Here is a 24873-nt window from a genome sequence, read left to right as displayed (position 1 = left end):
CCCCTAGGAGATTGGATCTCCTAGGGCCGGCCACCCCCCCTTGGCCCTCCTATATATAGTGGGGGAGAGGAGGGACTTCATACCTGAACGCCTTGGCCTTTGGTTGCCTCCTTCTCCCTCCCCAACACCTCCTCCACCTCCATAGTGCTTAGCGAAGCTCTACCGGAGTACTGCAGCTCCATCAACACCACGCCGTCGTGCTGCTGCTGGTGCCATCTCCCTCAACCTCTCCTCCCTCCCTTGCTGGATCAAGAAGGAGGAGACGTGGCTGTTCCGTACGTGTGTTGAACGCGGAGGTGCCGTCCGTTCGACGCTGGTCATCGGTGATTTGGATCACGTCGAGTACGACTACATCATCACCGTTCTTTTGAACGCTTTCACTCGCTATCTACAAAGGTATGTAGATGCATCTAATCACTCGTTGCTAGATGAACTCCTAGATGATCTTGGTGAAACGAGTAGGAAATTTTTTGTTTTCTGCAACGTTCTCCAACATGAACGGACAACATCTCCGTGTTCAACACACGTACGGTTGGGGAAGACATCTCCTCCTTCTTGATCCAGCAAGGGGGAAGGAGAGGTTGATGGAGATCCAGCAGCACGACGGCGTGGTGGTGGATGCAGCGGCGATTTCGGCAGGGCTTCGCCAAGCTCTATGAGAGGGAGAGGTGTTGCAGAGGGAGAGGGAGGCGCCAAGAGCATGGGTGCGGCTTCCCTCCCTCCCCCCTCTTTATATAGGCCCCCTAAGGGGGGCACCGGCCCTAGGAGATCCAATCTCAAGGGGGGCGGCGGCCAGGGGGGAAACTTGCCCCCCAAGCCAGGTGGAGGCGCCCCCACCCCTAGGGTTTCCAACCCTAGGCGCAGGGGGCCCAAGGGGGGGCGCACCAGCCCACCAGGGCTGGTTCCCCTCCCACTTCAGCCCATGGGGCCCTCCGGGATAGGTGGCCCCACCCGGTGGACCCCCCGGGACCCTTCCGGTGGTCCCGGTACAATACCGGTGACCCCCGAAACTTTCCCGATGACCGGAACCTGACTTCCTATATATAATTCTTCACCTCCAGACCATTACGGAACTCCTCGTGACATCCGGGTTCTCATCCGGGACTCCGAACAACTTTCGAGTTACTGCATACTAATATCTCTACAACCCCAGCCTCACCGAACCTTAAGTGTGTAGACCCTACGGGTTTGGGAGACACGCAGACATGACCGAGACGACTCTCCGGTTAATAACCAACAGCGGGATCTGGATACCCATGTTGGCTCCCACATGCTCCTCGATGATCTCATCGGATGAACCACGATGTCGAGGATTCAAGCAACCCCATATACAATTCCCTTTGTCAATCGGTACGTTACTTGCTTGAGATTCGATTGTCGGTATCCCAATACCTCGTTTAATCTCGTTACCGGCAAGTCACTTTACTCGTACCGTAATGCATGATCCCGTGACCAAACACTTCGTCACTTTGAGCTCATTATGATGATGCATTACCGAGTGGTCCCAGAGATACCTCTCTGTCATAGGGAGTGACAAATCCCAGTCTCGATCCGTGTCAACCCAACAGACACTTTCGTGGATACCCGTAGTATACCTTTATAGTCACCCAGTTATGTTGTGACGTTTGGTACACCCAAAGCACTCCTACGGTATCCGGGAGTTACACAATCTCATGGTCTAAGGAAAAGATACTTGACATTGGAAAAACTCTAGCAAGACGAACTACACGATCTTTGAGCTATGCTTAGGATTGGGTCTTTTCCATCACATCATTCTCCTAATGATGTGATCCCGTTATCAATGACATCCAATGTCCATAGTCAGGAAACCATGACTATCTATTGATCAACGAGCTAGTCAACTAGAGGCACACTAGGGACATGTTGTGGTCTATGTATTCACACGTGTATTATGATTTTCGGATAACACAACTATAGCATGAATAACAGACAATTATCATGAACAAGGAAATATAATAATAACCATTTTATTATTGCCTCTAGGGCATATTTCCAACACACACACACACATACACACACACACACACACACACACATATATATATATGTGTGTGTGTGTGTGTGTGTGTGTGTGTGCGTGCGTGCGCGCGCGCGTGTGCATGTCGTGCGTGCGTGTGTGTGTGTGATTTCTATGAAAATGAATGGATATAAAAAGAAACAGAATTAATGCCTATTTGGTCTCTTTGCCATCTGCCAGCAGTCTTTGCCGTCTGCCAACAGATGGCAAAGAGCCTGCAGTCTTTTCTGTCTGCCAACAGATGGAAAAGAGGCCTCTTTGCCATCTGCTGGCAGACGGCAAAGAGCCATGACCTTTGCCGTCCGCCAGCAGACGACAAAGTGCCCTTTGTCGACGCTCGTTCAGCCGGACGTTTTGCCGTTTGCTGGCTGACGGCATAGAAGCTGATTCTAGTAGTGTATGTATCTATAACGTAACATGTGCCTTTACATAGTTCTAAACTGGATACTTGAGTCACTCTTGATATCTGTGATTGGGTGGAACCGGATGCAATATACGTTCTACTCTAGGTAGACTTTGTATCACACACGCCAATGCTGTAGTTTTCCTGCTTTGATTCTCAGTACGAGAATTAAGGGATTCCCTGTAGAAGCGGCCTCGCTAAGGGCTCCCCGTTATTCCCTATCAATTGCAAATGTGAGGTAGATAAGATTTTACTGTCACCTCGAATTACCTCAACATCCTAACCTTTACAACAACAGTAATATGCTTCGTGGCCTTCCGGGAGAAATGCTTAGTGGGGCCCTTTCATAATATTTACGAATGCTATTAAACCAAACATTCAACAAAGAATTGCATATCTTTATTATCGTTTCAGCTTTTATACAGACCAAGGTTCATCCATATCCCTAACAACTGAGGTGGTAAACATCGATGGAACAAACGGGTGATACACGTAGGGATCAACAAGAGGGTCAGTACACAACGAGATGGAGATGGGTGGCGGTGAAGATGATGATGAAGATGATTGATGCCGACGTCCCCTTGCATGAGGTTATGGTGATAGCGATATCCTCCTTGCCAATTTCACCTCCAGAGGCTAGAGTTCTCTATTCTGGAAGAGTTTCTGAAGTCTCTGGGCATCTGATCCATGGTCCGATCGCGAGGAGTGGAGTAGGTGACCAAGCGGTAGCGGCAGCACAGTGCTCCGTCGAGCGCTCTGGTTGCTTCCCCCACTCCCTTCTTCTACTATATGCTTGATTCTTTCATGGTCATTATTTATCACATTAAATGACATGATTTCATCATCTTTTTGGGTGTTCTTTCCTTAATCCTCCAAACACTTAAAAAACAACATCCCGAAGAAAACCGCAAAAGGCAGTGCATGGACAAGATAAAACCCGGCAAATCCTAATACGTAGACACAAAGCAAAAATAAAGAACATCACATAATTTGGACTCATTATTGACCAACTCTCAACAAGCTACTCCATCTGTTCCTAAATATTTGTCTTTTTAGAGATTTTAAATGGTTACAACATACGGATGTATGTAGACATATTTTATAGTGTAGATTCACTCATTTTGCTTCGTACGTAGACACTTGTTGAAATCTCTAGAAAGACAAATATTTAGAAACGGAGGGAGGGAGTAGTACATTGTGACTTGGAATGAAAAAATATGGAAAGGCAGAGTTTTTTTTAGGGATGGAAGGGTAGATATGCTCTCATCCATACCTAGCCAGATTGGCTAGCCCGGCCCGGCATGACCCGCCCTGGGTTATACGGGCCTGACATGACACGACCCGGCTAGGCACGCGAACTACACGGGTTGTGCCGGGCCGACACGAGTGTTGCCCTACCAGGCCCAGGCACGACACTAATATTAAATAGGCCGGCCCATCAACACGTTTAGCCGTCAACCCACCTAGTATTAGCCTATTGGACTGCCTATTAGCCTATAAGAAATAAAAAAAATGGGCCGTGCCGGGCCGGCCCGGCACGGGCCAGACACGCATGCTAACGGGCCGGCCTGCCACAGTTGGCCTTGTTGTTCGACTCTCACTTCAATCGGCCCAAGCCCAACCGAACAGCCCCCCAGTTCCAGAGCTCCCCCAATTCCTCTCTGTCGTCCATTTCCGGCCGCCGCACTCGAAGTGGCGGAGTGGCGCGATGGAGTTGCCGTCGGGCGACCGCCTCAACCCTCCGTCGTCGTCCGTGTCCAGCCGGCGCCGGCGCTTCCGCTCAGAAGGCGTCAGAGCGGACCGGATCAGTGCTCTCCCCGACGACCTGCTCCTCCAGGTACTCGTTCGTCTCCGCTGCGCTCGCACCGCCGCCCTCACCAGCGCCGTCGCCCGCCCGTGGCGCGGCCTCTGGAGGTACCTTACCGAGCTCTCCTTCCGCGAGATCGCGCCGGATGCTCTCGAAGCCGCCCTCGGCCAGGTCGCCCGCCCCGCCATCTCCCTCCTCGAGATTGACATACCCGAGGAACACAGGGACGAGATTGACCCTGCCCGCGTCTCGGCGCTGCTCCGCACGGCTGCGCGGCTGGCGCCCACGGCTCTGGTCTTCACTGCTTGCGGGAACTGTACGGAGGCTCCCATCGAGGTTCCTGTTTTCCACCGAGCCACCTCCATCAAGCTGGAAGTGCAAAACCTGTGTCTATCACCGCCGGCCCATGGACTTGAGTTCCCTGTGTTGGAGAGGCTGTCCATCGCTGGCTGCGGCTTCGACATGGATAAACTTATCCAGCGCTGCCCTCGCCTGCGCGTATTGGAGGTGGGCAATGGCGGGCGTCTCTGTAAGATCAAAGTCCACTCAACGACGATTGAGGAGCTTGTCGTGAGCGACAACTGTTGGTTGGACGGCATCGACATCCTGGCGCCTGCGCTTAAGCAGTTGAAGCTATCGATCAGCATGTACTCGCAGTTCAGCGTGTCCTTCTCCGCGCCGATGGTGGAGAATCTCTGGTGGGACTTCGCGTGCCCCTTCCAAAATGTCGGGGATGACGGCTGGCGCATGCTCCACCTGAGCCTATGGAACAAGGAGAGCGTCAACACCTTACGATTAACCATAGATGCTGGTCCGGTGCGTCATCTGTTCTGCTCTATTTTTCTCTGCTCCAAATTTGTAGTATATTCATGTTAGAATGTGTCAATTGGTGCATGATAAAAATATGTTATCTGATGAAACCATGTAGGCTTCAAATCGAAAGAGGAATCATGCATCAGACAAAACTTAATCCATATTTATATTTCCAAGGTAAAATAAATTGAGCAAAGGCCACCAACATTGCTATTTCGTCAATATTGTGGCTGCCAATAGGAAACTAATTTGGACCTTGATGCTCACCAACTATTCTGTCTAGTCATGCCCGTCCTTCATTGACCTTCATATGAGAGACCTTGCCTGCATGCATGCTCCAGTTAGCAATTTGTTGATTAAACTTTTGTGGTATGTTGCCACATTGTTGTTCTTGTACTGTGATTTCCCCCCTAATTTTCTTCACTACATGCTTATACATTTGCGGGCTTGTGCACCAGATGCAATCGTTGTTCTTATACTATGTTTTTTTTTCTATTTCCTTCAGTCCATGCTTATGGATTTGGAGGATTATGCTGAGGCTTATGCACCATTCGCGGACAGGAACTTCAGTGAAGAGATAGCATCACTTCCCAACTTTTCTGTTCTTCAGCTACATCTGATAAGACGGGGGCATGCTTTTGGGCCAGTGGTGTCGAATCTACTTGGGATCTGCACCTTTATACAGAAGCTTAAGGTGGACATAAACAAATTCATGGTAATTCTTCACTTCAGCTACCTGATATATACATTTATGAAGAAATCTGTTTAGCTACAGTGCTAGATTAATGAGATAACCGCACAAGTTAATTGCATGGTTACGAAGAATCAACAGTACTTCACTTCTATTTCAGTGCACGGGAGTGTGCCCACCAAATTGTCCTTGTGATCAACCCCAAAATTGGAGAAGTCAAACTATCTCCCTGGCAGCTCTTGAAGAAGTTGAAATAGAAGGTTCAGAAGGAACTGGCGGTGAAATTGCTTTCTTGAAACTTTTGTTCAGATCCGCGCCTCTGATGAAAACAATGACCATGACATTGCACCCTGAGAATTTACCAACCAGCAGAGGATGCAAGAAAACCTACAGAATTTTGAGGGAAAACCCATCTGTGAAATGCCGTGTTTATTGCAGCGGTGGGGAGGAGGTTCTGTACCCATGATGGTCCAATGCTTCTGTGTGTAATCAGAGATGGTATCTTCAAGCTATGTTGTCGAACTTGATGCCTAGTGTGTGTTACTTAGCCTAGCCTTCATGTTTTGCTGAAGATTCAGAACAGTTCAATTAACATGTTTACTGTTCTGCCCGCTTGATTGAAATGTGTTGATGTGGATTAACATGCTTGGTTTTAAATTTCCCACCCTTTTAGCTCTATGCTGAACCTGCATGTTCCTTTGGTTGAATTGGATATCTACGCCCCTATTGACTAGTTTTCCCTCTGTAAAGAAATATAAGAGTGTTTAGATCACTAAAGTAGGATCTACTTTAGTGATCTAAACACTCTTATACTCCCTCTGTAAAGACATATAAGAGCATTTCGATCACTACTTTACTGATCTAAATGCTCTTATATTTCTTTACAGAGGGAGTATTTCTTTACAGAGGGAGTATATGTTTCACATTAGGTAGTAGTAGAGGTATAGTTTTTTTTTTCCTGAGGTGCAGAGGTATAGTTTGGTGAAGACCAAGGGAGATTTTGGCGCTGCTCCAGCTGACAGGAATCCAGGCATACATAGGTCAGAAGAGAAAAGTATTCATGGTCAGGATTCTCATTCCAGCATTCTTGGGTCTAGTTTTGTTTGGGCTTGGGCTTAGATGTAGAGGGTTCTTGGGCCACTGCTTTACCTTTATCAAAGGAGCATTAAAAAAGACACGTCAATCAACCCCGCGTAGGAGCATTCTCTCGAATCTATGAAGTAAGACATTGATTTTACAATAAGATCGATTATGTTCATTGGGGGAGGGGTGCTGTAGCTCGACCACTTCCAAGACTAATCTATCGCTGAAGAAGATCAAGAGGGAGCAAAGATCTGGCCATCTCCTTCGGCTCCCACCATGTTATCAGACCTGCCTGCCCAGAAAGAAATGGAGTGTTTATTATTCTAATTGCAACAAAATATATTCTTGTTCAGAAATTCAGCTTTCCAATGGCCGCCCTAGTGCAAGTCGTGGAGTAACAGAGTCCTGAGCTGGGATTCCCGCTGCAGTTCATGATTCTTGGCTGTACAAGGTCACTGGTCGATAGTATTTGGAATAACACTAACGAGGCTCTGTTTTGATGTAGATATTCGAGCCAAGAAATTGAAATGGGGTCCAATCCCAAAACTGGGTGGAAATGGGAATGGTCTTCAGTGGAAATGTTGTTGTTTGCATGTTCATGGTAGTGGGGGATGGAGTCAAAGAGAATAACCAATTCCAATTCCTGTTTGGATGTACAAAACTTCAAATTATAATTCTTAAAGAGTTTGAAGATTGTAAAGTGCGGTACATGTTTGAAAATCTATTCCCCACAACAGTGCATATGTTATTACGATTATTTGTCAATCTACAATACAATCATGAAAATGTTTAGAGCTGCCCTGATATTATTTGATATAAACGTGAAAAATATCTTGAAAATATGCATAACATCAACAATACTCCTGAAAATGAGAATAATATTATAGACAATTAATTATAGAGCTCAACAACTAAAACCAATAGTAGTAACCAATTTTTTTTTGCTTCTGGGTATAGTTGCGGGACTACCAGTAGCAAGTAGCACCCACAATCTTTAGGGGCGTGTTTGGTTGCCCGCATCCAGTCCAACCAGGCCCGCATGGGAAGGAAGAGGCCTGTTTGGTTGTCTGATTTCACTGTTGGGCCTGCATCACACGCTTCTCAAAGCAGCCCATAGCCTGGCTCGCTGGAAACGCTCGGATCGGCAGTTTCTCGCGAGCCAGGCTGAGTGCGGCGCGAGGTCGCACGGGCGCGTGCGAGGCGAGGGCAGGGGGGATGGCGGGAGATGGAAATCTGGCGCGCCGTCCCGGCGCCAAATCTAGCCTCACCCCCCCTTCATTCGCCCACCCAAAGCCACTACCCTCCTTTCTTCCCTACTGCCTCACCACCGGCGGCGGCTGTGATTTGAGATCTGCGCTAGAGGCGGCGGCGGAAGAGGCTGCGGCGTTTGCGGCGGACCTGGTGCTCCCCTTATTATTGGCCACCGTCTGGTCGACCTTGTCTGTGCCATGGCCCCCCCTAAGGCGTCCTCGTCTCCGATACCGGTAAGCAGCACCCCCTCCCCCCTTTGTTAGGTCGGTGGTTAGGCCGTTAGGCTAGGTGTAGGATTGATTTCCCACCGAATGAACCGTCAATGTCGACTAGGTTATGGACGCACGGATGAGGCTGATAATTCAGGCAACAACACTGATTAGTGTGATTCAGGCATGGGTCATGTTCATGCACAAGAGAGCTGTTCGTCGTGCTAGGAGACCTTTGATCCGCTATGGTCCATTGTTTATCCGATAACAGGAGAGTATCCAAAATCTGAACTAATCTACAACCGCAATGACGTCGAGGCTCTGTGGATGCTTCGAATGAAAAGAACACCATTTGCCAGGCTTGTCGAGACCTTCAGGAGCAGGGGGCTGCTACAAGATAACGTCAACAATAGTGTGGAAGAGCAAGTGGCCATGTTTCTCCATGTTGTTGGCCATAACCAGAGGTTCAGGGTCATTCACAACTCGTTCAGGAGATCAATGGAGACCATCTCTAGGTACTTCAAGTAGGTGACGAGGAGAGATGATTAGGAGACCATCTGACCAGACTCCACACAAGATTCGCGGAAGCCCAAGATGGTATCCATACTTCAAGGCTTTTCATGGCTTGATATACACTTTTCATGGCTTGATATGATTGTATTGTTCAAGTTGAGCACTAATACAGGCTTGTGATGCCATTTTTAGGATTGCATTGGGGCAATAGATGGTACTCATGTCACTGCCAGAGTTCCTAGGTCACAGTCTGCAGCATACATGGGAGGAAGCACTACACAACCCAGAATGTGCTTGTTGCTGTTGACTTTAATCTGAAGTTCACATATATGCTGGCTGGCTAGGAGGGGTCAGCGCATGATGCTAACATTCTCAGTGACAGCATGAGTCGACCTGATGGGATGAACATCCCCGACGGCAAGTTCTACCTTGGAGATGCTGGCTATGCATGTCAGCCGGGTATTCTTCCACCCTTCAGGAAAACCAGGTACCATCTCAACGAGTTCTCTGGTAGGAACTATCCTAGGACTGCACAGGAGCTGTTTAATCTCAGACACTCCAGCCTTAGAGTAACTGTTGAGAGGGCATTTGGAGCTCTGAGGAATAGGATTAAGATCCTAGATCAGAAGCCATTCCACCCATACTCCACTCAGGTTAAGCTTATTCTTGCTTGTTGCATTCTGCATAACTGGATCCTTCAGTGGGGCTTTGATGAACACGTGCTTGAGGCGGAAGAGGTCGAGCCTGACGATGTTGTTAGCCCCGGCCATGGTGTGGAGGTATTTGACAATGACGCTTGGAAAAACAAAAGGTTGGAGTGGGCAGAGGCAATGTGGCTTAACATAGGTCAGTGCAGGATTTGAAGAAGAGGAAAAAGAAGCAGTAGCAGCAGAAGCAAAAGAAGAGGAAGAGGAAGAGGAAGATCTGGTAGCAGCAACACCGATGAACTATCCCCTATTTAGCCAATGGCTCTTAATAATTTGAATTGACATTTCATGGTAGTTAGGATGAACTGTCGTTTGTTTAACTAGCTGGCACTACATGTTCAGATAGTGTGTGATAAAGTCACCACTAGTTAGAAATGGTAACAACACCTTATGCAGATTGCAACCAAACACCATGTCATATGTGCGCCTAATGCAATGCGGGCAACCAAATGTCGGGTCAAAAATGGTTCTCTTATGCAACTAGGTACATGCAGGCAACCAAACTATGTGCATCTGAGTTTTTTTTTGCCTGCATCCCCTCAAACCGGCTCACTACAGCCAGGCTCGCCGGGCCAGGCTCGATTGGCAATGTAACCAAACACGTCCTAGGTGGATGTAAACAACAAAAGATGCACTTGACTATGAAGTACAGTCGCTACTGCACTTCGACTGCTTGCTGCAGCCGGTGTTAACCCGTCCAATGTGGCGTGGCAACAAATCAAAATCCACCCTACACTGAGTTTATTATGCTACTGCCATTCTATTTTGCCACCAATGGACGCGGGTGCCATGTTGTAGAACAAGTCCAATCTGGTATATAACCCCAAAATATTTTGCCACTAATTATAATATTCTACACTGAGTCTATTTTGCCACCAATTCTATTGTGCTTAACCATATCAAGTACATTCGTTTGTTGTAGAACAATTACAATCCGGTATATGACCCCAAAATATCATGACATAATTTTGGCATCTTCATTGAAACAAATATCTAGATAGTGGTTCATTGTACATGGTGATTTTATATATAATCAAGTCACTTACTAGATCTTAACCAGATAGAGGTTAATAACAAAATATTAGTCTACTTTCCTATCATGACTTCACTTAAGCAATTTGACCAGCGTATTGGCCATCTCCTTAATATCACCATGTCGCATCAGCACTTTCTTCTGAATTTAGTGTTGATGAGCCTCATTATCAACAAGTTTCAAGAAATAAAACCATGAACATGATATGATGATTTGCCTCCAAAGCAAACATCTCCTGCCCAAGGTATAAGTAAGGATCGTACTTCCTTTTGAAGAGTTTCTCCAAATTACTCTTTGGCAGACCATGTTTCTCAACCTCAGCTGGCTACATCGTCTTCAACTAATGCGACAAGGCCTTCCTCTTGGACTCAATTAGCTTGGCGAGTTCAGAATGTAAAGCCTTCCTCTTCTACTAGGGCTTCTTGGCCACATTCTCTTTTAAAACGGGCGCTGGCTTAGGCTTTACCTCCTTGGCCTTGGACTCGGTATCGTGGGTCTCAATGTCTTTTGGAGTCAAATTCCGAGTCTCAGACCTTGTCCCTAGGTCCATAATAATATCTAGTCCGAGGCCTATGAGGTGGAGCTCAAACTATCACTCTTTCAAAGGAGAATGTGGAGGCAAGCCCTACCAGAAGAGTAAATTGCAATCATTGTAGGCCACTTCATGACTATCTAAAAAACGATTCATTCTAGTGGTTAGATGCTCAAATTGAGGCCTTCACGACATTGAAGAATTGTCTGGTCACTGCTCCTGGTATGGCTTTGCCTGATTTGACCCCATCATTTACTTTTTAAGCAGATGCATCAGATCAAGGTATTGGTTTCGTCCTAATGCAACAAGGCATACCAGTTGCTTATTTCAGTAAAATCCTTGGACCCAGAAATGCAGCTATGTCAACTTGTGATAAGGAGAAGCTTTAGCTATTTTTGAATCCTTGAAGAGATGGTGCCACTACTTTCTTGGTTCACGATTCTTTTCTTGATCAAAACTTATCAAGAGGAAGCTTGTCACCCCTAAAGAGGATGCGACGGTCAATTGATTGCCGAACACTAGTGGTTGGGACGCCACCCTGTGCCGCCGCTTGAGAAAAAGCTGTGCGCACGTTTTCATTTAAAAAAAACATAGTCCCTGTCCCCTCTAAAAGAACATGTCAGAAAAAAATCCTCACCTTTATCTAAAAAGAGTAAAAAAGAAAAGAAAAAAATTACCACCACAGCATACCAACGAGTGCCACTTTGCATAACCCTGCATTTAAAAAATACCAGAGGTCTTCACCTCTATCTAAAAAGAAAAAATACATTTAAAAAAATAATCCACACCTTCATCTAAAAAATCAAAAGATTTATCACCGCGGCCAACCAGCTTGCGCCACGTGGCATAGCTGGTTGGCCGCCCTTCATATGTAGCTTAATGGGTTTAATGGCCTTCCTAAGAGTAATTTGGAGAACCTCTTCCAAGAGAAATACAATTCGTACATGTACCTTGGGCTATATGTGTTGGCACTGGAGGCAAAGCATCCCGTGTTGTTTAAAATTCCTTTCTTGAAGCTTATTGACGACAAGGCCCGGGCCCTCAACAGTAAAAATGTAGATTACCGAAATGGTGGTGCTGATGAAACTTGGTGATATCAAGAAGTAGATTGTGACATCCTGACTGAATAGGAATTATAGACTACTCATATCAATAATGATTCTTTTTCTTTTTCGGGATACCAGATACGCACGAGTGACCGGGCTAGGAGAAGAGCTATCTATGAGGATATCTTCCAACGTCCAGTTTTGACTCACCTTTTTATTGTATCACTAGGTAATTGCCCGTGCGTTGCAACGGGAGAACAACAATCCTGTATGCATGAGTGTACATTTAAGTCATGTTTTCAAATATAAATCAACCAAGCGCTCTTTACCCTCCTATTGTTAGAGTATAAAACATGTGCAATACTTGTAATAGTTGAAATAGACATATGTAGATTGTATATAGTTAAATGCACATGCATTGCTACGCAGAACAAAATAATATGATCACCAAAATGCAACTTTAATCCAGGGCACCTTGTTGCACCATGAACTATATTTTCACTCAAGGACCGACAAAACCTAGTTTAGTGTTACAACCAAAGGACTAATAAAATAGTCCTTCATATTTACTTTCTTATGCATTTTCAGTGGACAGATTATGATAAAAAAAACATTATTCAACTTGTTGTGCATATCTGAGTCAAAAGATGAAACCACGGTAATTATCCAATTCAAGGGCAAAGAAGATACATAATTTAGTTTATCACATATTTGCATGAAACATGCACTCTGCAAGGTCACAGTTGAACACAGTATATCCCCTTGGCTTCCTTCCATCTTCATACAACTCATCAGCTTCATGTTTTTCTCTCCATAGCTTACAAAAAGAATTAGCTTAGCAATATTCTGACTTCGTCTATAACACAACCTTTCCTCTTTGTTGAAAATTTGAGAACGAAAAAAGAACACTTACAATATCTCATTTGTTCCCAAGGAGTTTTGCCTTGTATACTCTTGTTCTTTTGTCTGTGTATTGTAAACACCAAACAGTGCCTTGAGAACTTGTAGACGTTTCACCGATTGTGGTAGAAAGTAAACACATAAATCACAAATATAGTTTATCACCTGTGAACTTGCTCTTGCATGGTCAAGATTGTGTGTTACCTAAGTGTACGCACACAGGGACGTGAAGCTCACCCTCTGACCAATCGCATATCAGCCGGCCATGCAGCCGCCGACGGCCGAGCTCTGCTTCGACACAGGCACCGATGCCCGAGCTCTCCGCACATAAGTATTCTGATTGAAAAAAAGGAGCAGCATGTTCATGTTGTTTCCAATATAACTGAATATAACCAGAATTAGCATGATCAATGGCGGATTTAATTAGCTAAACAAACAGCCCCCATCTTTCCGAATCAACGAAGATTGCAAGGACAGGAAGAAAGTGCTCATGGGACCAGCTTAAATTCGAACCATAGTACATGGATGCTCACCTTGGCCTGTGGAAAATAGCCTCTACCGGCGGCTGCTGGGACGAGGCCGGGCGGATTCGTCCTGATGCAACCGCGGCTGGATCAAAGGAAGTAGTCCTCGTTGGCGTTGTATGACATGCGAGGGTATGGGAAGGAGGGTGAGAAGGTGGGCATCTTCACCTCCGCGTATGTAGAATAGGCGGCGGCTGGGACAAGGCTGAGATCAGATTCATCCCATCGAGATTTTGGGTGACCTTGGCTGGATCGTAGGACGGTCGTCCTCCTTTGCATCAGATCGCGCAGGGGTAGGGAAGGAGGGAGGAGGTGGGCGATGTCTCAGGTGCTGGCGGCGGGCGAGGGTAGCGCTAGCCGCGAGGGTAGCGCTAGCCGCTAGGGCGTGGGGGAAAGATTGGGCCACGACGGGGCAGATAACTGGGCTGACATGCGCTCGTTATTTCGTTTTTTTTGAAAGAAAAATTGGGAAACCAGCGCTCGTGAGGGGAGGGGGATCGACGAAGGTGTGGGTCGACGTAAGGGGGGAAACGGAACCTTACGTAATTTTTAGGTAGTAGAGATGAAAGAAAAATCGGGAAACTAGCGCTCGTGAGGGGAGGGGGATCGACGAAGGTGTGGGTCGACGTAAGGGGGGAAACGGAACCTTACGTAATTTTTAGGTAACAGAGATTCCTCCTGGAGCTACAACAATTACAGAAGCTAAGAGCACCCAACACAACTGGTGATACACCATTCAGACCAAAGGAGTGGATTGCCCCGCCGGCGTGATTGGCCAAGTTTAACATAGACACAGCCGTCGCAAAGAATTTATGAGTTGGTACAGTGGCCGCAGTGAGTCAAGATCACAATGGAGTTTATATGGGTGCTTTGGCGATTGTCTTCACGGGGATTACGAACCTTGCAACACTCGAGGCACTTGCTATCAGGGAAACTCTCGCACTAGTCGAGGATCTAAATTATAGAAGAATACACGTCGCTTCAGACAACAAAGTGGTGGTGAAAGACATCAAAAAACGCAGCGCGTCCAGCTACGACGCAATTATACATGAAATTGTAGAACACTACTAATACTTTGTGTGATTTTGTTCACGAATTTAGGAACTAGAATTTCATTGCTCACAACCTAGCGAAGCATACTTTATATTTGAGGGTTAGCGGGCATGTCTGGTTAGGCCAACCCGTTATCTTCTTTTCATCCTTGTAAATATTGTGACGGCATAAAATCTTCGTGTGATTGTCTAAAAAAAGTAATCACGTAAGGAGAAATTTCCTAGGCATTTTCTGTTCTGCGCTTGCGACGCCGATTACCTGGGTAATCATACGCAACGCACACACCCCGATCAACTGGGTTGGCCCATAAGCGTGAACCACTTATGTTTCATGTGTAGCTTTCTGGCCGGTTTTGAGAAGCTTCTAGAAGCTTCCCATCATTTCTGTCTTTTCTTTTCTTTTCATTTTCTATGTTTTTTCATTTTAATATTTTGTACCTTCCTTTTATTCCAAAATCATGAACAATTAGAATTTTTGTTAGTTACTTTTTTAAAAATGGATGTTTTTTCAAATTTGCGAACAACTTATAATATCATGAATAATTTCAAATCAGTGAACCCTTTCAAATTTGTGAACATTTTCCAAATTAACAAATATTTTTTCAATTTTCGGACCTTTTTGTTATTCATGATTTTTTTGAAATCAACGAATATCTTTTCAAATCTGCAAACTTTTTCTAAAATACACAATTTTTTTAAAATTTGTGAACTTTTAAAATCCATGAACCTTTACAATTCCGTGTACTTTTTTTAATTCATTTTTTCCGTCAAATTCATGATTTTTTAATTCATGACTTTTTCAAATTTATGATTTCTTTTCCAAATTTATGATCTAGAGGACCGAGCTAGCCAGGTCAAGGAACTTAATAAAGAACGAACAGTTGAATATGCAGACAACACATGTTGGGCCAGCCCATTCGAGCGGCCACACGCGCGCTGTTTCAGGAACTCGCACTAAAAAGAATGGAGAGCTCAATTTTCTTCAGACCACTAATTAATGGATACCCTTTCAAAAGTCACACTACCTTTCTCTAGTGTTGACAAGTAGCACACTGCATGTGCGTCACTTGTTTAATGTGCGAGTTTTTTGTAGATGTATATTTTTCGAATCGAATTATCTCTTGCACAGTGCGTCCAAATCATGAACTGTTTTTGTTGTTGTCGATAGTTTCAAAACTTGATCTCATGTTAATAGGTTTGGAAAAAAATCATGAAGAAATAAAAAAGGAAAATATGTAAAAAAACCAAAAACCAAAAACCAAAAAATGAAACCGAATTGAAACAATAAAAGCAACCAAATGAAAAACCAAAACCCAAAAGCACAATTGTGCTCCCCCCTCCCCCTCCCCCCCAATTTTTTTTGGGAAGCACAACTGCGCTTTTCTTTTTTGGGGAAGCACAAGCCGTGCTTCTCCTTTTTGAGGAAGCACATATGTGCTTTTCAGGAAAAGAACAAACGTACTTCTCGTGAAAGAACATGGTTGTGCTTCTCGCAGAAACACAATTGTGCTCCCCGAAAGCACATGTGTGCTTCTCATGGACGCATGGGCTATGCTTTTCCCTTTTCGCCAGAATCACTTGCTTCTCGCGTAAAAGCACTTATTCTTAAAAAAAATTCGTCCAAAACCTAAGGAAAACCACCCAAAAACCAAAAAGTTGAAAAACCTCGAAAAAACCCATCTAAAATTTGAAAACGCGTAAAAAGACAAAATCCAGAGGGAACACCCAACGTGCGACACATGGCAGCAACTGAGTGCACCACTTAATGCGCTCCCAGAAAAAAAAAGACCTTTACGAGAGCCGATAGTTAGTTGCTCCTCAGTTTCATATTTGTCCCTCTGTGGGACAAGATGTCACCCAAACGCTCAGAACGATCATCCATGGGCTAGCCCAATTAAACATGTGCAGACACGATATTGAGGGTAACTATTTTCCTTTTTTTCATAGCATCTCTATTTTAGGCTGTCTTTCTTTTGATAATTTCTTTTTTTCCTTTGCCTCTTTTAGAAATCATATTTTTTTCCAAAATTTAGAATTATTTCAGGAATACATGGATAATTCTAAGATTCATGAACATTTTTGAAACACATGAGAATTTTTAAAATTTATGAATATTTTTTTAATTGGTGAACATACTTGAATTCAGGAGTATATTTAAAGTACCCGAACATTTTTTTGCAAATTCTTGGGCATTTTTAAAACATTAAGTATTTTTAAAATATGACATGAATAATTCCATAGTTGCCTTTTTTTCTCGAGAAAACCGACTAGAAAACCAGAAGAATGAAAGGGAAGTTACGCCCTTTGTGCTTGCCCGCCAATAATTAGCAATGAGCGACGTATAGGGGGCCTCCGTAAGGGTTCATCGCGCGCAGGGGCTTACTTTCAGCCGGTCGGGGGATTTAACAGGAGCGCCCCACTCATATAGGGCAGCCACACGTCAGAGGAGCTGCATGAGTACAAAGACGAGTTTCATGGTGGGGCCCACACATGCAAAATTTTCATATATTTATTTTCTTTGCAACATTCATCACAATTTTGAATATTTAATATTTCTATAAGTTCAAGTTTTCAAAAATTCAAATTTTGGAAGTTTAAGTTTACTTCGCCTAGCTTATTCTCAAAAGAAAAGAAAAAACCTCGGTTTTGTTTACTTAACCTGTTATCTTATAGTCAATATTTCTGAAGTTTGAGCAAGGTTACAGAAAAAATACCACCATTCACGATACTGTATATGTATCATTAGATCCATCATGTATATATTTTCATATTGTATGTATTTGGTACTCCATCCGTTTCGAATTATAAGATATTTTGAATATTTAAAAAGGGACTACATACAGACTGGAATGAGTGAACAAACACATTAAAACGTGTCTATATTCATCCGATTCAAAAAAATGTTAGAACATCTTATAATTTAAAACGGAGTGAGTACTGTTCATATTTTAATATAAGACTATTAGTACAAAGTTTGACTAAGACAACACTAATTATAATGCTTAACACTTTGACAGGACAGGTATTCCCAGGTACAGTTTATAAAAAAGAAACACCTGCATGATTTCCTTGGGCTCCATCATCACCTGATACAGAAAGGATAACAGAGCAACGTACAGGTACGTGTATTACATTATTCTCTGCATCAGGCCGAATATCTACAAAACCCTCCCATGCTACACCCAGACAGCACCTGCATTACGAAGCAGCGGGACAAGCTTGCCGCTGAGGTGAAGGGACATGACCTTGTCGGTGCATCCGACGAGCCTGCCGCCGATGAATACGGCCGGCACAGCAGGGTTCCGGCCGAGGAGCCGCACCAACGCCTTCTCCATCTCCTTCCCCCTAGGGTCTTCGTCCAGTTCCACCACCGTCGGGTTCGCCCCGAGATCCCGGAGTAGGCTCGTCATCATGTGGCACATGCAGCATGAGCTCATGCCGAAGATCACCACCGCCCGCTGCCCCGCTAGCTTCGTCACCTGCTCCATCAGGTCGACCCGGTCTTCAGTGTAGTGCTAGAGAGCTTAATTAGTAGCTACGGTTGCTCTTGTATACGAGGCTTTGACTTTTGAGTTGTGTTCGCTTGCTTAGAGTTGGGCATAGGGCGCCTTGCATATATAGGCCATGCAAATGTGCACCGGCAGGATGATCTTCGAGCCATTTGACCGGAAAAAGGTGATACGGGAGGGTTTGGACAAATGCCGAGCTCCTTTGCGCCACTCACAGTGGACTGTGGAGTATCGAATTTCTGGATGGCAATGGCGATGCGGTTACCTGATGCCAAATGGGCCAAAATACAATGGATTATATTGTGGATAAGGCACGGAGCTCTGACTTCTAGCAAATTCTCTTCTATCCCCTATTCGACAAGTCAGACGAGAGAGACATGGAGAGAGATCCTGCTGAGATCATGTAGACCTTTGTTGATGGCGTCCGCCCAAAATTGCATTGGGGTCATGTACTTATTAAGCATGATGCGTACCATTTTAATGAGCATCTGATTCTTCCTCTCCACCACTCCATTTTGTTGTGGAGTATAAGCTGCGAAGAACTTCTGGGTGATGTCATAATCATCAAGAAATTCTTCGATATCTCCATGCCACTTTCACTTCTCACGTGCTTAATAGTGACTTAATATTCATTCAGAACCTTCTTGGCGAAATGTTTGAAAATTTCATGGGTTCTAGAATTATCCTCGAGAAAGAAAACTCGGGTGAATAGGGGAAAATCATAGAAAATGACGAGTCCATAGTGGTTGGCACCGAAGCTAGAGTAGTTCTGCGGGCCGAACATGTCCATGTGAAGAATTTTGAGTGGCCCTGTCGTGGTTAGTCTTCACAGAATGCGATTTCTTCACGAGCTTGTCATCTTCATATGTAGTCATGCACCATAGAGGCGATCTTTACCGAATTTTACATCGGCAATTTCTACGATGTGCTTTTTCTTCACCAAAGCCTGTAAGTTTCCTGCACCTGCATGGCCAAGCCTTCAGTGCCACAACCAACCCTATGTAGTCTTTGCAGGCAAACAAGTGATAACCAAGGGCCTCTTAGAGAAATCCACAATATATAAATCACATTTTCTAACACCTTCGAAGACAAAGCGTTATCATTTTTCATGAAAACCACACATCTAGATTTTGTGAATAAGACCATCATTTCCATATCACAAAGATTTAAAATGGACATTAGATTGAATCCAAGAGGTTGAACAAGCATGACCTTATCAATATGTTTCTTTTTAGATATGACAACTTAACCTAACTCAATTACCTTTCCTTTGTTGGTGTCGCCAAAAGTGATATGCTTCTGTGAGGAAGTAATCAACTTAAGATCGACGAATAAACTTATGTCTTCGGTCATATGATCAGTACATCCATTATCCATGACCCATTCAGTGCCACCCGAGAAATAGTCCTGTACAAGAATTAGTTCTTCTTAACCACACACATTTTGATGGGCGACTGTGAAGATTTAGATGAACACTAAACATAAGAGTACTTTGCTCAAGGAGCATTGGAGTTTTTTCTTGGAGAGTGGTTAGCATAGTTGTATGAATATGCAAAGTTTTTTTTTCCTTAGAAGCATGAATATAATGGTTAGAAGACTAGTGCTCATATTCATACAAGGAAGAATCAACATTGGAACCCTTTGAGGAATTTCCATTCTGGATCTGCGAGGAATTCTTTCTGGATGGAAAATTATTTTCGTTAGAAGATTTTGCCATGAAGCAGAATGCAGTTGCCTCGTCGTTGCTTTGATAATTGTCAAAGAACAAGCTCGATGTTGGTGTAGAGGCGTAATAAATACCCGCCAAGCCAAAATCAGATTCCTTGGCAGATGATTCTAATTTGGCGGCTTTGGACTTAGAGGCTTCTTCCTCGGAATCCATCTATTTGTCAATATAATCATTGGCCTTGTGAGAATTCTTCTTCCTGTAGGAGCTTGACTTCAAGGATGAACTCTCTTTATTCTTGAAATGCTCATTTTCTTCTTATAAAGGCCAGAATCATAGTTCTTGCTCTTTCTACTCTTTGCAACTTTGCCATTGTTCCAGGCCTTAATTTCCCATAGCAGGCATTCATCGATGAAATGGCCAGAATTTTTGCATTTCTAGCAGGAGTTTGCACTCGAGGAATTTGATCCGGAGGTATATTTTGAGTTATGCTCCGAATTCTTATGAGAAGTGATTTTTCTTGTTGTATCGGTTGAAGCATTCCATGATCAATGCAAGATATCTGCTGAGACGATCAGGATTTTCAATTCACAGTCATTAATTTCTTCTTCCAAGAAGAGTCCATAGCAGCCTTGAGAGCATGGCTTTTGCAATAGTTGAAACCATAGAAATCACGTCTCTTCTTCTTGCATCTCATGGGTGTTAAGTCTCTCTAGAACATTTGAGGGTTCGCTATCGTTGGAATCTAGGCGCTCTTTGATCATCAGAATCAGAGTATCAAATGAACTGTCTAGAGACCGTAGCAACTTCTTAACCACTTCATGATCAGTAATGGCAATAGAGCCAAGTCCTTTGAGCTCATTGGCTATAAAACAGAGACAATTATAAGTATTTTGAACACACTCATTGCCAAGTCTTCTGAAGCGGCTTCGCAAAGTATCAACCCGAGATTATTTCTGAGTGGAAACACCTTCATTCACCTTAGCAAGTCTATATATACCAGATTTCCTTTGATATCCTCAGGGAGCTAACGTGACCAATTTTCCCCTTAGAGAGATGATTGCAGATAATCTCCTCAGCTTGAGCATCAAGCTCCCAATACTTTCTCTCAGCAGGAGTAACATAGGCTGGGTTGGCAATAATGTATCCATCTTCAACATTTCTCTAGAGATCTTCGTCGATGACGTTTATGCAGAAGTGTATATTGCTCTTCCAGAATGGATAGTCTTTGCCATTGAAGACATGAATATTCTCGGACAACCTGAAATTCACTAGAATCCACATTCTGAAAACTCTAGGCGGTTTGACCAAAATGTGTAGAGACAAGTGAGTACCTTGATCTGGTAGCAATTATAGGATGAGGAATCAACTAGAGGAGGAGGGGTGAATAGGAGATATAAAGTTTTTTTGACAAAAGCAAGTTTCTCGAAGAAGCACAACGAGAATTCTCTCTAAGGCAGAAACTAAACAGAGACAAAATTGCAAAAGTAAATGACTTACAAAAATAACTAGGCAACTTCACTGAGATAAATCTATCAGAACGCAAGTTAGAAGAATAACTAAGTAGAAGTAAATGACAACTAGGCGAGCATACAAGTACTTCAAGAGATAAATATAATGTAGATACATCTCCAACGTATCTATACATTTTTGATTGTTTCATACTATTATATTATCAATCTTGGATGTATTATATGCAATTTTATATGGTTTTTGGGAACTAACCTATTAACTCAGTGCCCAGTGCCAGTTCCTACTTTCTGTAGTATTTTTTTGCTTTTCAGAAAATCAATACCAAACAAGTCCAAACACGATGAACTTTACGGTGATTTTTCTGGACCAAAAGGGACCCTACAAGCTTCATGTGGAGAAACAGACATTCTACGTGAGAGCCACAAGCTCACACGGCACGCCCCCCGGGGGGGGGGGGTGCACCTGAGCTTCTGAGCCCCATCTAGCACCCTTTGACCTAATCCCAAGCATATAAATTCTCATAAAACCCATAACCAACAGAGAGCCACCCGAAACAATTTTTTCTCCGCCGTAAGCTTCTGTTCTTCGGGGATCCCATCTAGAGGCCTTTAACGGTAGTCTGCCGGAGGGGGAATCGATCACGGAGGGCTTCTACATCAACCTTGCTACCCTTCCGACGATGTGTGAGTTGTTCACTACAGTCCTATGAGTCCATAGTGATTAGCTAGTTGGCTTCTTCTCTCTCTTTGATCTTCAATACAATGTTCCCTTCAGAGATTGATTCGATGTAATCTTCTTTTGTGGCATGTTTGTTGGGATCCGATGAATTGTGGGTTTATGATTGGAATATTCACTGAAAGAAACTGAGTCTTTTCTGAGCTTTATTATGCATGATTATTATAGCTTTGTATTTCTCTCTGGTCTATCCATTTGGTTTGTCCAACTAGATTGATTTATCTTCAGTGGGAGAGGTGCTTTGTAGTGGGTTCAATCTTGTGGTGTCCTCACCCAGTGACAACAGGGATAGCGAGGCATGTATTTGTATTGTTGCCATTAAGAGTAAAACGACGGGGTTTAATCATATTGCTTGAGTTTATTCTGTCTACATCATGTCATCTTGCTTAATGCGTTACTATGTTTGTCATGAACTTAAGACCATAGATGCATGCTGGATAGCGGTCGATTGGTGGAGTAATCTTAGTAGATGCAGAATCGTTCCGGTCTACTTGTCACAGTCTTAATGCCTATATACATTATCATTGCCGAGAATATCAGCATAACTGATACGTCTCCAACGTATCTATAATTTTTTATTATTCAATGCTGTTTTATTATCAATCTTGGATGTTTTACAATCATTTTATAGTCATTTTATATCATTTTTGGTACTAACCTATTGACATAGTGCCAAGTGCCACTTGCTGTTTTCTGCATGTTTTTTACATCACAGGAAATCAATATCAGATGGAGTCCAAATTCCACGCCAATTCACGATGATTTTTATAGACCAAAAGGAAGAAGATGGCCCTGGTTGCACCTGGGGGGGAGTCCCGAGCAGGGGACAACCTACCAGGGTGCGCCAGGAGGCCTAAGCGTGCCCTGGTGGGTTGTGCCCACCTCGGGTACCCCCCCCCCCGACCGCCTCTTTGCTCTATAAATACCCCAATATTCCAGAAAGAGTCGACGTAATATTCATCCAGCCGCGCAGAGTCTAGAACCACCAGATCCAATCTAGACACCATCACGGAGGGGTTCACCACTTCCATTGGTGCCTCTTCGATGATGCATGAGTAGTTCTTTGTAGACCTTCGGGTTCGTAGTTAGTATCTAGATAGCTTCCTCTCTCTCTCTCTCTCTTAATTATCAATACAATGGTATCTTGGAGATCCATATGATGCAAGTCTTTTGACGGTGTGTTTGTTGGGATCCGATGAACTTTGAGTTTATGATCAGATCTATGTTTTTATATCCATGAAAGTTATTTGAGTTTCTTTGATCTCTTATATGCGTGATCTCTTATAGCCTCGTATTTCTTCTCCGATATTTGTTTTTTTGGCCAACTTGATCTATTTATCTTGCAATGGGAAGAGGTGCCCGGTAGTGGGTTTGATCTTACGGTGCTTGATCCCAGTGACAGAAAGGGAACCGAAACGTATGTATCGTTGCTACTAAGGATAAAAAGATGGGATCCATATCTGCCGCAATAGATAAACGTATCTTGTCTACATCATGCCATCGTTCTTATTGCATTACTTAGTTTTTCTATGAACTTAATACACTAGGTGCATGCTGAATAGGGGTCGATGTGTGGAGTAACAGTAGTAGATGCAGGCAAGAGTCGGTCTACTAATCTTGGACATGATGCCTATGTAATGATCATTGCCTAGATATCGTCATAATTATTTGAAGTTCTATCAATTGCCCAATAGTAATCTGTTCACCCACCGTTTGCTATCTTTCTCGAGAGAAGCCACTAGTGAAACCTACGGCCCCCGGGTCTTCTTTCTCATATATTTGCCTTGCGATCTACTTTTTCCTTGCGTTTATTTTCAAATCTATTAAACCAAAAATACAAAAATACCTTGCTGCAATTATCCTTATTTATTTTATTTGGCTTTTGATCTATCAAGCTACTACAAATTCACCTCACATCCTTTGCCTATCTCGAGGCGTCATACCCCGAAAGGAATTGACAACCCCTTTAACACGTCGGGTTGCGAGGTGTTGTTATTTGTGTGCAGGGGCTGTTTACATTGTGTTGCTTGGTTCTCCTACTGGTTCGATAACCTTGATTTCATATCTGAGGGAAATACCTACCGCCGCTGTGCTGCATCATCCCTTCCTCTTTGAGGAAATACCGACGTAGCTTCAAACGACATCAAAAGGAATTTCTGGCGCCGTTGCCTGAGAGGATCATCAACATAACCAGGTTCCTAATCACAAATCACATCTCCTTGCAATTTACATTATTCTCTATTTGCCTCTCGTTTTCCTTACCCCCACTTCACAAAAATTTGTCGTTTTATTCGCCTCTCTCTGTCCGTTCACCGTTTTCTTGTCAGATCTATCCTTTGCTTGAAATCATGAGTGATTTTGGTATGGCACCAACAGATGATGGCCTAACTCCTAAATTTGGACGTACGGGCAATCTAGATGCTAAAACTTTGATCTTGGGGCAAGGGAATGTTATGGGAAAAGAACGTATTCAAGAATTTTTCAATTGTGTTGGGAACCTAAGTCTTGATGATGCTCCTATACTTAAAACTACTAGATCTTATGCGGATGCTATTTCAGCATTAGTTCTGAAACTTGAACGTAAATTTATTCATACCCATCCTACTTTGCAAAGATTATTTTTTGAGCTCCCTGACATAAAGAATCCTAGGGCCAAAAAGTTGCCACTCTCGTTCTTATAAATGAATTTGAATACGTAATACGGGAAGCTAGGGCAATCTTTGATTTTTATGGTATGAATCGTGAAAAACCCGTGATAGATGAAACTATTTATGATAGTGATTATGCACTATGGCATCTTCTTGGGGATAATAAGATCTTTGATGAGAATCTTAAAAAGGAAGTCCCCGTTCTAGATATAATCCAACAAGTTTTTAATAGTGTTAATC

The 24873-nt window shown here is 43.7% G+C and overlaps 2 protein-coding genes across 3 annotated transcripts; one reads left to right on the top strand and one right to left on the bottom strand.

The window, feature by feature from the left end:
* The first annotated feature begins 4079 nt into the window (after positions 1-4079).
* On the top strand, positions 4080-6464 carry LOC119307360. 2 transcript variants are annotated; one of them, XM_037583437.1, is made up of 3 exons: positions 4080-5064; positions 5567-5776; positions 5913-6464. In XM_037583437.1, exons 1-3 carry the CDS (start codon positions 4150-4152, stop codon positions 6216-6218), a joined length of 1431 nt encoding a protein of 476 aa, XP_037439334.1. In that variant the 5' UTR covers positions 4080-4149; the 3' UTR covers positions 6219-6464. The 2 variants fall into 2 exon arrangements, with proteins under 2 accessions (XP_037439334.1, XP_037439335.1); XM_037583438.1 differs by lacking the exon at positions 5913-6464 and having other exon boundaries at positions 5623-5766.
* An 11071-nt stretch (positions 6465-17535) lies between these two features.
* LOC119305177 (glutaredoxin-C1-like) lies at positions 17536-18226 on the bottom strand. The gene has a single exon (XM_037581773.1). It carries the CDS (start codon positions 18088-18090, stop codon positions 17779-17781), a length of 312 nt encoding a protein of 103 aa, XP_037437670.1. The 5' UTR covers positions 18091-18226; the 3' UTR covers positions 17536-17778.
* Positions 18227-24873: the final 6647 nt, after the last annotated feature.

Source organism: Triticum dicoccoides, chromosome 5B (assembly GCF_002162155.2).
Source record: "Triticum dicoccoides isolate Atlit2015 ecotype Zavitan chromosome 5B, WEW_v2.0, whole genome shotgun sequence".
Lineage (NCBI taxonomy): Eukaryota > Viridiplantae > Streptophyta > Magnoliopsida > Poales > Poaceae > Triticum > Triticum dicoccoides.
The sequence above is the reverse complement of the archived record's forward strand: the minus strand, read 5'-3'. Positions and strand labels throughout refer to the sequence as shown.